Source organism: Buteo buteo, chromosome 13 (genome assembly GCF_964188355.1).
Source record: "Buteo buteo chromosome 13, bButBut1.hap1.1, whole genome shotgun sequence".
Classification (NCBI taxonomy): Eukaryota; Metazoa; Chordata; class Aves; order Accipitriformes; family Accipitridae; genus Buteo; species Buteo buteo.
The window spans coordinates 26,947,549-26,960,752 of NC_134183.1; the positions used below are offsets into that span (position 1 = coordinate 26,947,549).

Here is a 13,204-nt window from a genome sequence, read left to right on the forward strand (position 1 = left end):
TTTTATCTGACCTCTGCTTCTTAAATAAAAAAACATGTTTTCAGGGAAATGTGTCTTAGAAGTAACTCCTCCCCCCCCCCCCAATTTTTCTCTCTGGTTCTTGTAAAACATTAGGTCAGTGGGTTCATTTTATTTTTGTTTGTTTAAAGTGGGTGAAAGTTTCCTTCTCGAGCTATTATACTTGTAATATTTTTTTAAAATCACACAATAATCTTTAAGAAATACAAGAACAGATGGAAATGTCAAAAGACTATCAAAATTCATACCACAGGAAATAGCATTAATCATTGTAAAAAGCCCAAATAACCCCTCAATAGCAATAAGAACCAAATGAATAAGAAATGTGTTGTTTCAATAGCACTGAGACATGACTGCTGATTTTTCTCACTGCCTGGCACATGAACTCAATAAAAATATATATTTAAAAATGATTTTTCTCATTCTGACTTCAAGCCTGTGTTTCTTGTGGTGCTGTTATAGTTCATGCACACTTCATGTGCACTCCTGTACCTTAACTAGCATTTCTTCTTGCAAATGGAGATGTTTTGGTTGTCCACGGAAATGTATTTTTGTATGCATTCACTTGCGCAAATAAGCATACAAATCTGAAGATAAGACTTGCAGAGAGAGTGTATTTGTATCTTGTGGTTTAAGCACTATTAACTTTGATTTCAATATCTTAAAGCATTAAAAAACATAGTACAAATCAGTTGTTTGAGCCTGTACGGACTGCTGAGTAAACGTAAAAAGATCTTCTTGAAGTATTTTTCAAGGCACTGTTTCTATGTTCACCAGGGTGTGAGAGTGCCCTCCTGGAGAGTATGCTACAGGTGATAATCTAGGCAGATTTTTTTAAGGAAAATATACAACAAAAACTTCAGAATTTTTGTTAAAAAAAAAACTATTATAATTTTTCAATCTGCGTCACTTTGACAAGATTTAGGTGTTTTTCTTAAGTAACACACTTCTGAGAATATTCAGAAATATTTACCCATCTTACATTGTACCTCTAGTGAAACAGTTTTTCTACCTTAAGACTATAATTTTTACAAACGTGAATTTTTCTGTGAGAACATCCTAGTGTGCTAAGAATATATTTGTATAACTCTTGCTTGTAAAGATATAGCTTAGGTCTATTACCTCTGCTAGCATTAGCTGTACTGGTATAGCTTGGCAAAGTCACACTTGTATAACTACATTTGCATGTGATGACTCTACACATACCAGCAAAAATTTCATCAGCATAGACAAAGTCTTATTTATGCTGTTCATATTTACATTATTACTGGAAAAGAAAAAACACAGCAGATTCATAGTATGCCTAATTTAAGGAAGTCTTGTCAGAAATGTTGTGGTTGGAACCACCATCTTCCCTATTTCTTCTCTCTGCAAATTACTTTGTCTTAGGTCCTGCAAAAAGATCTACATTTTCAGACAACTCCTACAGTACAATGAGCCCTTTCTGCTGCTTAGAATACAAGTATGTGGCTTCCACAAAATTTTACTGTCTGTGATACACCATAGTGACATTTGTTAAGTTAGTGTTCCCCAAAATAACAATGATATTACATAATAATAAAATCTTAACTAAATTGATTTGTTTGAAGTCTAAAATTATCCAAGAAGTTGAGAATAATCTTAATATAACAGTATGTGAATGGTACTATAGACATCATGCAATGTATAATGATGTTTAAAGAGATTGCTCTTTTCTATTACTAGGACAATTTTCCAGAATTAATCTTGAAAGTACATAATTTAATTCTCTTCACTTAATTAATGTGGTCTTTCATTTTGTATTGGCGCACCTCCTCACCCCACAAATTAAATTCCATCCCAATAATTTCAGTAAGTTTTTGATGCCATGAAAGTGAAATCAGTATCACTCAGTAAAACACAAACAAAATACCTGAAACAAAGTATTAAAAATAGTAGAAAGCTAGCATGCTAATTCCTTTTTATGGTTAGAGAGATCATTCCTTATGGCAAGAGGGGCCAAGTCCTATCCCCACCTCAGGAAATACTCTCACTGTGATGAGCATATCAGGTCTCTAGGTTCAAACACAGCAATATTTAGCAAAGCGTAACTGTTTTCAGTAAGTAATGCTAATCAGACTGCTCATCTGAGTTCCACAACCTCAAGTGTGCAGGACATGAAGTCTGCAGCTTACTTTTGGACAAACACTGTAGCCATTATTAAGAGTACAATCTATTTCCAGATTTCAGTTAGATTAAAATAGTTATGTTTGTGCAGGTTATTGTTACAAAAGAAACAATAAAATGTACTGTTATGTACCTATAGACAGATATCTTACTCTTTTCCTGCACAACACTTGGCATTTTTAATCAATGTGTACATAAATGAAAAGAAAAAAAGCAGATTATCATATTGTCCTTTGTAATTCTCTTTCAAAATCTCCTGATGATAGTCCACAAGGAAATAATAAATTGCTTCTATTGTGGAAAGGTATGTATCTGGCTTTCCCTTCTGATGACGCCAGAAGCAAGTTTTCCTTGTCTTCAACTCAATTTGCAGCAACCCTGTCAAGAAAAAACAGATGACATAGATTAGACAATGTGGATTGGTGGATGGGATGCCAAACAAGTCTTTAGTTTTGTTTTCTGACTTTGCTGCTAGCCTTTTAGATGCCTGCATGCAAATAATTTCTCTTCCTGTACCTCCTTTTTTTTATTTGTAAAATGGAGGCAATAATTTTATCCTCCTTTGTAGAGCACTTTGAAATTTGATGAAAAAGCACTGTAAGTTCTAGGTTACAATCCTCATATTTGCAATTAAAACTTATAGGTTATGCCTTCATTCGTACAGCCTCACAGCCCTCAGTAAACTGCAGGGTGTCTTCAGATGCGAAGAGTGAAACCCATACCTACAAAGACTCAGCAGTGTTCATAACATGATTAATAAACTTCATCTTTTGTAAAGATAATACTTTTCAAGTGTAAAACAGAATCCCTCAGACTGTTAGTTTTGCTGAACTGAGGAATATTTGCTAAGATTTATGCTTGTTAAGTAACTGAAATATCACTGGGATTACTCAGGAGTAAGTACGACAGAATCTGGTCATTAATTTTATTAGAAACTAAAAGCATTCCCACTTGAGATGAAAGAAAGAAATTTGGTCTCTATATAGCACAGGAAAATCTTTTATCTACTGTAGTCTCTGTAACTGTTTTATTATTCAGATGAATTTTAAACATGTATCTTGGTTTTTATGTTTCTTAAGATGCACAAACTACTCAAAATGAAAACCACCTTCAGGTGTAATCACTTTGTAAACAGGATGGACAGTTGGACTATAAAGAATAGTGTATACACCTGTCAACAACTAGGATCAAGTTGTAAAATTATTTTTTTCTAAATGTGAAAATTGGATACTAAGTGTGTGTCATGGGATGGTTTAGTACAAGTAATAGTATAAATTACAATATGGTTTAAGAATTGCTTGGAAGTTATGGACAGAGAAGTTTGGACAGAGAAGATCCAGTAAGGTCCAAATTCACGAGTGCAAACTGGCTTATAGACAAGCATTTTTAATTCCATACTTTTAACCTTCAAACTATGTTTAATTCTTTCTAGTGTAACTGCAAGATGGATTTAGTTGTCTACTTTGCAGTTAGCAATGTATGATATCTTGCATAGTAAAAGAGACCTCTTCTACAGCATTATTTAAAAAACTGAACAACAGGAGATTCCATCACTGAATTTAAATTTTATTGCTGGCATTTTGGAACCAAAAATTCAAAATTACATAGTCTAACTATTACCTCTAATAATCTCATACATGTGTATTCAAAATAGTAATTGGAAACTGCATTAAGCTTGTTTCCCTCAAGAGGTTTCAATACTTGAATTTTCAGCCCTAACCAAAGTGAAAACTTTCATCAAATTCAGCGATATTTCCACCCTAACAGCAGTGAACTAAATTTAGGGGATGATTCCTCCACTGTCAACTCCCACCTCTGTAGTTTGAATATGAACAAAAGTTCATTGAAGGCATGACCACTGACACTACTGAGCTTACCACAAATACAGGATCAGTTAATTGCAAACACAGAATTTTAGGAGTTTTTTAATAAAAAAAATTAGAGGGGGTTAAGGGTTACAGTTTACTAAGCATGTTTCTATCATCTGTACTGTATCTATATGCATACAACCAAAGGCAATATTTTATTACAAATACTGATTGTTCATATGAAAGCCTAAAATACTAAGGAAATCAACATGTTGGTTTTGCTTTTTTAGCATCCACATACTTTGAGCTCATTAGAAATAAATGTTTCTGTGAATCTGAGATCAAGAAAAGTGGAAATACATCTACATTTAAATCTGCCTAGGTAACGTAACCAACTTTCCCTTACAAAAGTTATTCTGTGTATGTGTCTTATGGCAGACAATACCTTTCAGAGAGATCTCCCACCTTTCCTTAAAGCCTCTGTTTTTTTTCCCGATATGCTACATCCTATTATCACAGCACAGTCCCTGTGTTCCCTCCACTATAATAATCGAATGCTCAGACCTGTAGGATCCTATATTAATCATGTTTGGTCACTGATGTTACATCTAGAGATGCTAAGTTCTTATCAACAAGATGTAAGTTGTACAGTTTACACACAGGCTGAAGCCTGTTGCTTACTCTGAGTCTTCCATCGCCTCTTCATCCCTGTAGTTTGTATAGTGAACTGGGAGATCCACTAAGCTAATAAAGTAAGGCATTTGGCTAATACGAAGTGGATCAAACTTACAGAAAAAAATACCAAAGCAATCTGTTTCTTTAACCACCATCTTGATGCTGACAATAAGCTTCATCACTCATATGAAAAAGTAATCATTAACATTAGATGCAACTGTTTCCTTTCTAATCTAGTGATCGCTTTTAATGAAGTAATCAATCCTAGACATTACCAACTTTCAAATATTTCCTGTCTTTAACACAAGTGATTTAGTTTTGCTTTCTAAAGATGTATTACACCACTTTTCCAAGAAGATATCTAAGTATTTTTTGTCCAAGTTTTCTTGGCTTTTTTTTTTTTAAGATTGATGTACTCATTTGCTTTCTCTTGCAGTACCATTAGCTAGATTTACTCTCTATATAAATGCAGGCTTACAAAACACAAGGCTTTTCTTTACATTTTCTTGGCTTTGTTAATGTTTCCATCCTGTATTTCTTGAAACTTAATCTTTCTGAATAAGTACAGCAATTACTTTTTAGTTGGAATTATGAACACTCCGTTTTGAACTTTAATATATGAGGAATATTTTGTTGGATGATGACTTCATTTGTAGTTGAATTGAAAAATGACAACAGTTCTCTATTTTTTCATGTGTGTACAACACAAAAATTCCATCAGTTTATGCCTAAGGAAACTCTGCCCCATTCATCCTGCAAGTCAAAATTGCAATCTTTAAAAGGAATATTAATGCAACTTACATCCGCTGTGATGGGCGCTAAGGAAAGCAATGAATGCATGGGTTGTGCACACTTATACCTGCTGTATGGTGGGTAACATTCTCCCCTGGGTGTGGATAAGAGTGACTTGCATGACACTAGTTACACCTTACAGCAATCCTGTAAGGTGCTCAGGGAAACAGAGGACTGGAATACAGCTGGAACAGAGATGAAGTTCCAGAAAAGAGGGAACAGTCCACCAGGTCAGCATTCACATGGGGTAACTGGAAATCATTCTTTAAGAGCTCCAAATTAACACCAATCATTAATTTTTTAATGATATACTGCATAAGCTTCCATGGAAATCTTCAGTTCCCCTGGCTGCCTGTTACTTTTCTTAAATTCATCCTTTTAAAATAAGTTCCATATGCTTTACAGTAACTTGCAACATGCAATTACTCTAATCTTTACAGTAATACTTCAATTTATTTGATAGAGTATGTTTTGTGTTAAAGTAAATACTTAGTAACAGGATTTTAATTAGCCAATACATTATACTAACATGTGGGATTCTTTAGTAAACTGACTAGATAGATACCAAGGCAACATTCATCTTGCATGTAAGAAGTCTGTGAAACTCCCTGTAGGGTCCAGTGCAAAGGAGGCATGAGTAAGCATTTATATATATTACATATAAACTTGATAAGCTGCGTCCCAGTTAAGTGCACCTTTTTCACTAATGAAAGTATTTTCAAATTCCTATTTATTTCAAAGGAAATGAAATGCTGTTGCTAAATTGTTTTATCTTTTATGGTTTTATTTAGAATACTTAAATGTAAACTTCTTGTAATGAACCTAAGATAAAAAACCTTTGCAGAGTTACAAGTTTTTGCTTTCAGAGATGGGAAGGTGTGGAGGGCAAGGAGGCATTCCCCTTTTGTCTTGAAATTAGTGAGGTCACTGAAACAACCATGAAACAAAGAACTTTACTAGAAAAAGAAACCAAGCCACGACATATTTGTGCTGAATCTCCTAGATCCCTCGTTCACCTTCTAGTGGCCTGTCTGCTACTAGCATGTACAAAAATGGTCCCCTGGGTCTCCTGAAAAAACAGATAGCCACCTGCAAAGGAAATCTTTCTGGCTTCCTTCAGAGGTCATTCAAACTACTGTTCTATTGTCTAACATGACAGCTTCCATTCTGTGAGATTGAGGAAATTTATTCCAATACAGAGGTGGGAGAAATAAACGTAAATGCTTTCTTAATACTAGTCTTACCATTTTGCAAAACACATTATATGACATGAAAAGTAATGGAGTCTTTGGCTCAGGAAGTCTTCTACAGCACTGAAATAGGCTGTTGAACCTTTCATGTATACTCAAGATATAGGATTAGGTATACACTTATATCATGCTCAGGTCTGTTATATAGACATATATTTCCCTTAATCATTCCTGTAGCAATAACATCTCAATATCAACTTTTTTTTTTACCTTGAAGTCGTTCATCAGTTATTATTTTGTTAGTTTGATTCCAGGTACTGTCAATAAATATTATTTTCTTCAGTCTAGTGCCTTCACTCCTGTTGCTTGAGATGCATTCGTTTAGATTTTTTTCTTCTTTAGGTTCTATTTTTGCTTGCTTAAGGCGTGGCTCTCCGGAACAGTCATTGTCGTTATCACAAACGCTTTTCTTAGTGTACTTTTGGAGATGGAAAGCAATGTCTTTTACTGAAACTGAATCAGGGCCAGGAAATATAAGCGCTATCTAAACGAAGAAAAGAAAGAAATCTGACTGTCAACAGAATCTAATAAAACACCAGGAATTGTTTCATTAGAAAACAGAAATTTTCTATCCCCTCCCACAAACATGTCAAGTCAGGACATGACAAAAAAGCATTTCTTAAAAAATATTCTATTGTCTAAAAGTATAAAAGACTATGTTAAAATAATGAATAAAGACACTTTATTAGAGATCTTTAATTAAATGTCACCTCCACGCCTCTACTACTAACTCTAATGATTCTGTAAAAAAACTTTTTTCAGCCAAGACAATGGTGTCAGCCCTGAGGAAGTTCAGATTTCACTTGTCATTGCAGTATATGGGGCAGGAAGGCCATAAAGAATAGTTTCTAATTTTGTTCACAAATTTTAGACCAGAAGAAATACTCTCTTCTGCCCTTACATCTACTGCAGGTCCCATGAATATCTTAAATGAAAAAGACCCGTGATGGCCCTATTTAGTATTTTTTCAGTATCTTATTGCAGCATTCAGAATCTGTGACTTGGAAAGCCTGAACAATACAAAGTCACTACAATCTCTTCCCACTTTTGCCTGCCTTCCCTGTTCCTCTTTCTGCTTTTTTCAGCTTCCTGCCTCTTTGCCACCTATGCTTTCCTTGATGGCTCATTTCCTGAAGAAAATAACATCTCTATCAGATATGTATATTATCTTCCTCTTCATGTAGTCAAACAATAATGAAAAGTGTTAATTATGACATCAAATGTGTAAATATTAGATTTCATATTAATCACATCATTTAAATGAGCATATAAATCGAACGCTTTTTCAGGCTCTGTGCTGACTGTGATAGACAATAGTTGCATTTTAGTAGGTTTTCTCTGGAACAGCAAAGTTTAAAATTTTAAGTTTAAGTACTGCAGCTGCTGAATATGATGAGCACAACACCGAACTGCTGTTTAACTTGCTATATGTTGAATACTTTCATATGTTTTGGGAAAATATTTCTTACAGTACACAATGAATCAAATTATCCATTATCTGTGGTGCTGAATATAGGAAATTCAGGGTGGTTAGATGGTGCTACAGTTTTTCTAAACTTTGGAGGATGGTCCATAATCACTGTATATTTGTAGGCCCAAGCTTTGAGAAAGTGCAAGATGGAGTGGATTAATAGAATAATGCTTTCGTCCCACTCCCTCCCAGCAGAGTGCAGTACCACTGCAGGAGGAAGTACAGCAGATACCTCTGCATCTCTCCAGCACAAAGCCCAGCTATCTATATAGAATTTCTTACTTCATGTCTTTTTTCTTCATATTCTGGAATGCAAGGGTATTTATAAATTGTAACATCATCAGGTGCCAAGAGCTTAGCGTGCACAGCAGTGCTTTTGCCATCTGTTTCATTTGGGTGTTTAATAATGTCAATCTTCAAAGGTAACTACAGTAACAAAGAAAAAAAAAAGGAAACAAGCAATATTTATGAACATATATATGGGTACAAAAATTTATGCAAAATCCAGGAGAAATCCCCATGGGCATGTAATTAAGACATATTTGACAATTTTTGACAATTTTTTTAATAGGTTTAGAACTAAACTAGAGACAGGTGACAAGAAGCACCTGTTACATTCTTTCAGTTCATATAAATACCTAAGTATGCAATGAATGCAATTTGGAATGCTGCAGTAGTAGTGTGGTAAAAAACTCTAGAAATAGTATCAGTAAGATAAATAAGATGTGGTCTTAATTTGAGCAATATAATGGCCCTAAATATGAATACTAATATGTATTAGGTATTTGCTCTATTGCAAAAATGGCCAGTTCGATGAAAATACACCTAAATACACTAGGTCAAATTTCCGAAGTATTTCTAAAGTATTTCCACGATGCTTTCAAATTACAGAGTGTCTTCAAATTGCATTTTAGTTCCTAGGTGATTTTGCAAAACGTCTTACTCCTCTTTGATGGTTTCTCTAAATATTTTAGCTGAAAGGCATTACACTTTTTATTCTTTATTTATATTTTAAGAGTGGTTATCTGAATTATACAGCCATGACGTTTAGGAATGCCTTTTAGCTCACACTTTATGTAAAATTCATTCTTGGTTATAGACAAATCATATTATTTGTTCACAATATACTCTGTTCTGGCCAGAATTCTTAGAAACTGAAGAATGATGGTAAGAGCACTGCAAAGAAACTTTTAAGAACTAAGTGAAAACATATCATTTGCTTGAGAAGCTGAGTGACTTCAGCTTATCTTCTCATCTAGTACATACATAAATGTTTATGTGAGGACTGAAACACTGTCAGTGTTTGTATGTGTAATTCCTCAAGTAAGAGCAATAATTTTATCTAACTATAGTTTATTCATACTTATAGCGGTGTTAAAGATGAACATCCATAAAGAATGAATCAGAAAAGAAATTGTCACATACAGACTGTTCCCTGTCCCCAGTAACTAAAAGGCACAAGAATATTACAAAAAATCCATAAGAAATATTAACCTTCACAGTCGGAATTTCTTTGGTAGGGACAGTTTCAACAGGAACAAAGCATGTATAACAATAAAACATCCTTGAACTACTGCATCTGGGGCATTTTGATCGCCCGCTCTTTTTTGCTTTTTCAAGCACTTCCTGTGATGCTAACTGTAATTGTTGAAGTGGGTTTTCTTGAAACGATGATGGAGTCTGCAACTCTAGACTTTCCAAACATTCAGGATTTCTTTTTGGTCCTTGAGAGTTTTCTTCATTTAAAAGCGTAGATGAATTTAAAGACATGGTTAGCTGAAACAGACAATATGTTGTAGCTGTTAAGTAGAAATCCAACATACTATGAACTAATTTATTGGACGTGATTCTGTATGATCCTATTTAGCAAAAAAATACTCATTAAAGAAGGTATTTCCTGTAACAGAAAGAATAATAAAATAATCTGATTCAGTTGTTATAGCACCAAGAACTCCAAATAGATTTCACGAGAGCATGAGATAAGCAGCTAGGAAGAACTTAAGATCTGTATCCTTAATGCACACATATGCACATTCATCATTTTATTAAGATAAGTTATCCCACTCACTTAACTCGTGCAGAATTATATTTTTTTTTCTATTGGTAGGATCAGCGTCTAAAAGCTTGTGAAAACACTGGTAGACACTATTTACCTGGATGAACAGTCCCATTAGTCCTCACCATGACTACTGACAATGAATTAAATGTCTACAGGACAAATCCATAAGAGAAAAGTCAATTGTACAAATTTAGATCTCCATCCTGAAATTTATTGTGTGTGGGCAAACGAAACTACCTGAATGAAATCCCTGTTGTCAGAACTTTGTGAGATAAAAGAAGTCTTCCAGGAGCAAGGCTTGAGGCTGAAAAATTAGTCTCAAGAACTAAAACACGGCTTTGGTGCTCCATAGACAAGATAGTAAGTGCTGACCTAGTCTAGACTCACTCTGCAAGCTTGGATTTATTTAGTAACATTGATGGATTTTTTTCAGGTTTTCTTCAGGACACACATCTCACCCTCTGCAGCTGGCATAAAATTTTCACTGTGTACTCTGGGTAACATATCAGAAACATGACTGTATGTCCATACCTGAACCAGACATAATTTGTATTGCTGTGTGCAGAGGTTCATATTCACAGTGACAGTTTTAGTGAAACCCTTCTGACTAGATCACTCAGGGTCTTCAAAGCAGCCCACAGTCAGGAGCCTCACAGCCTGCAGTAGTCATAAACTGCCTTTTGCACTCTGTGCTGCATCATTTAAAACGAAAAAAGTCATTCTCAGTATTTACTTTCAGCTAATTTAGGTTTACTTTTTCATGTCAGGGATCACACTTGTGAAATGATGTAACAAAACAGTCATGTTTAACAAAACCAAACAAACAATAATTCCTGAGATGTGATCCAAAATTAAGTGTTTAAATAAAACCAAGTGTAATTTAATTGAAAAATAACAAAAACAAAACACTCTACTAACTTTCCAATAAAAATTTAAAATTAATCCCAGAAAAAGTAGTTGTTATTTTCTGGTAAAATTAAATACTCATGCATGCTATGATACCTTCCCCTCCCCTGCTGACAGTCTCTAACTTTGGAAAGGTCAGGGATGTCCATTCAAATAAACACAAAATCAAATATCTATACAAATTTTATAGTGCAATTTACTTTTCAATATCTCCGAGATAAAGCAAATGCACCCAACATCTGAGACTAACCCGTACTATTATCAAGTCTCCTCAAGCAGCAGAGAGGGCATGAGGCCCTGTAATTTGACATGCATTCCCAGCCTGCAAACTGACTCTTTTCAGTATAATGTCTTATGGCACTGTGGTGTTCAACTATGACACCCCAAAGCACTTTCGTTATTGATACTGACAAGAGATATGCTGCTCCAATGGCACAGGAAAACCTCTGTCGTCTCAAAATAATAGCTGTCCACCAAGCTACAGCAGTATACTTACAGTATACTTTTAAAAAAAGACAGCAATAGAGTATACACGACTTGTAAGATCCAAATCTCAAGACATAAAATTTTAAGACCGTAAATAACAACTCCATCTATACCTAACTGAAAAACCCAGATAAATCACATCCGCTGGAAGGTACCCTCCACATTCCAACTGCCCTTCTAAGACAACTTAAAACCTCAGTTCAGGACATAGGGGTTTTGTGTAAATTTCATGAAGTGCCAGAAAGCACGGTTACGGCCGTGTGAGCTCACCCATCTCTTGCTCACCAACGCCTGCTGCGCGATGCGGCAGCAGCCCGCTTCGGCCTCAGCCCGCGGCGGTAACCGCTTCCCAGGAGGCAGCCGACCCCCGCAGCCGCCAGCCAGGGGGAGGGCGCGCTCCGGCACTTGACGGGACTGGGCCCTTCTGTGGCGAGAAAGTCCCGGGGCAGCATAAAACAGGCCGCAGGAAACGCAACGGAGCTCTGCGGGGCGCAGGCCGCTGCTGCTGTGGCGTCTCACGGCAAATCACTGAGCGGTTCTGCTCTCGCGGCCTGACTGAACGGCGCCTGCCACCGCAGGGACGCCAAGGCCTCTGAGGGCAGAAAGCCGCCGCCTTACCGCGGGCCGGCCTAGCCGGCGGCCACGGCGGCGGTCTAGGGCCGCCCCCCACCGCGGAGAGAGCTGCCAGGCCGCCCCGCGCACGGCCCCGAGGCCCCGCCAGCCCCGTCGCGGCCGCCTGCCCCTCTCTCGGGCCGCGGGGCTGCCCCGGAGATGGGCGGCCTCCGCGCCGTGCTCCCTCCTCTCTCCCTTCCTCCGACCCCCGTGGCCTCGACGCCCTCGCGGTGGGGCGAGGAGCTCCGCACCGCTCCGCTCCGTTCCTCACCCGCTCCCTCGGCTCCAGCCCCTCCGCGGGCCCGCGCTCGCCGCGGAGGGCCGCCCGCCTCTTCCGCGGCCCTCACAGGCCCCGGAACGAAAGTGTCGGGCTCGGCCGCCGCGGGGAGGAGAGGGCCGGAAGAGTGTGCCCGGGAGGGTGCTTTTTTTCTTTCTTTTTTTTTTTTTTTTTTTTTTTCCTTCGGCGCGGCGCGGTTGCTAGGGGCGCTTGGTGACGGCACGCGCGGGCGCGGTGGCAGCGCGTGCCGCCGAAGGGCCGCGTGGCAGCCCCACGCGACAGACTGACTGACTGGGCGGGCGTGAGGGCCCTTCTCCGCGGCGGGGTGCCCTCCTCCCCCTCTCCTCTCCCTCAGCTCGGCTGCGGCCCGGGGTCACCCCCCGGTAGAGAGAGAGCCTGAGTCAGGGTGTGGCTCCTAACGGCTCGTCTCTATCGTTGGATTTCGTGTTGATCCGAGGGCCTCCCGCCCCGAACCGGCTTTTCCACGTTTTGTGTCACAAAAACCCGACCAGAAATCACATGCTGTTACCTGTGGGGAAGAAACCCGCCCTTTCCAGCGGGTTTCCCTTCCAGGTTTTACCAGCCCCTGGGAAAGATCTCCTATCCTTTACTCTGCGGCGGTTCCTCGCCTCGATGGGATGTGGTGCCGTCCCGCGGGGTCATCCGCTCGGTAGAAGTACCTGGAAACCATTGTGGTGGGAGGCT

The 13,204-nt window shown here is 38.2% G+C and overlaps 1 protein-coding gene across 2 annotated transcripts; it reads right to left on the reverse strand.

Moving 5' to 3' along the window:
* Positions 1-648: 648 nt before the first annotated feature.
* DTWD1 (DTW motif tRNA-uridine aminocarboxypropyltransferase 1) lies at positions 649-12,704 on the reverse strand. Of its 2 annotated transcripts, none has more exons than XM_075045212.1 (5): positions 12,494-12,704; positions 9,654-9,935; positions 8,442-8,585; positions 6,899-7,172; positions 649-2,541 (listed from the first exon to the last, which is right to left on the reverse strand). In XM_075045212.1, the coding sequence occupies exons 2-5, from the start codon at positions 9,927-9,929 to the stop codon at positions 2,312-2,314; spliced, it is 924 nt and encodes a 307-aa protein (XP_074901313.1). In that variant the 5' UTR covers positions 9,930-9,935; positions 12,494-12,704; the 3' UTR covers positions 649-2,311. The 2 variants fall into 2 exon arrangements, with proteins under 2 accessions (XP_074901313.1, XP_074901314.1); XM_075045213.1 differs by lacking the exon at positions 12,494-12,704 and adding an exon at positions 11,881-12,009.
* Positions 12,705-13,204: the final 500 nt, after the last annotated feature.

What these genes read in the sequence shown, in the direction of transcription:
- DTWD1 (XM_075045212.1), bottom strand. Translation starts at nt 9,929, where the DNA reads ATGTCTTTAAATTCATCTACGCTTTTAAATGAAGAAAACTCTCAAGGA. An exon ending in ATGAAGAAAAAAGACATGAA is followed by an intron (nt 7,173 to 8,441) that starts GTAAGAAATTCT and finishes TTCTTCGTTTAG; the next exon opens with ATAGCGCTTATATTTCCTGG. An exon ending in AACTGATGAACGACTTCAAG is followed by an intron (nt 2,542 to 6,898) that starts GTAAAAAAAAAA and finishes TTTTCTTGACAG; the next exon opens with GGTTGCTGCAAATTGAGTTG.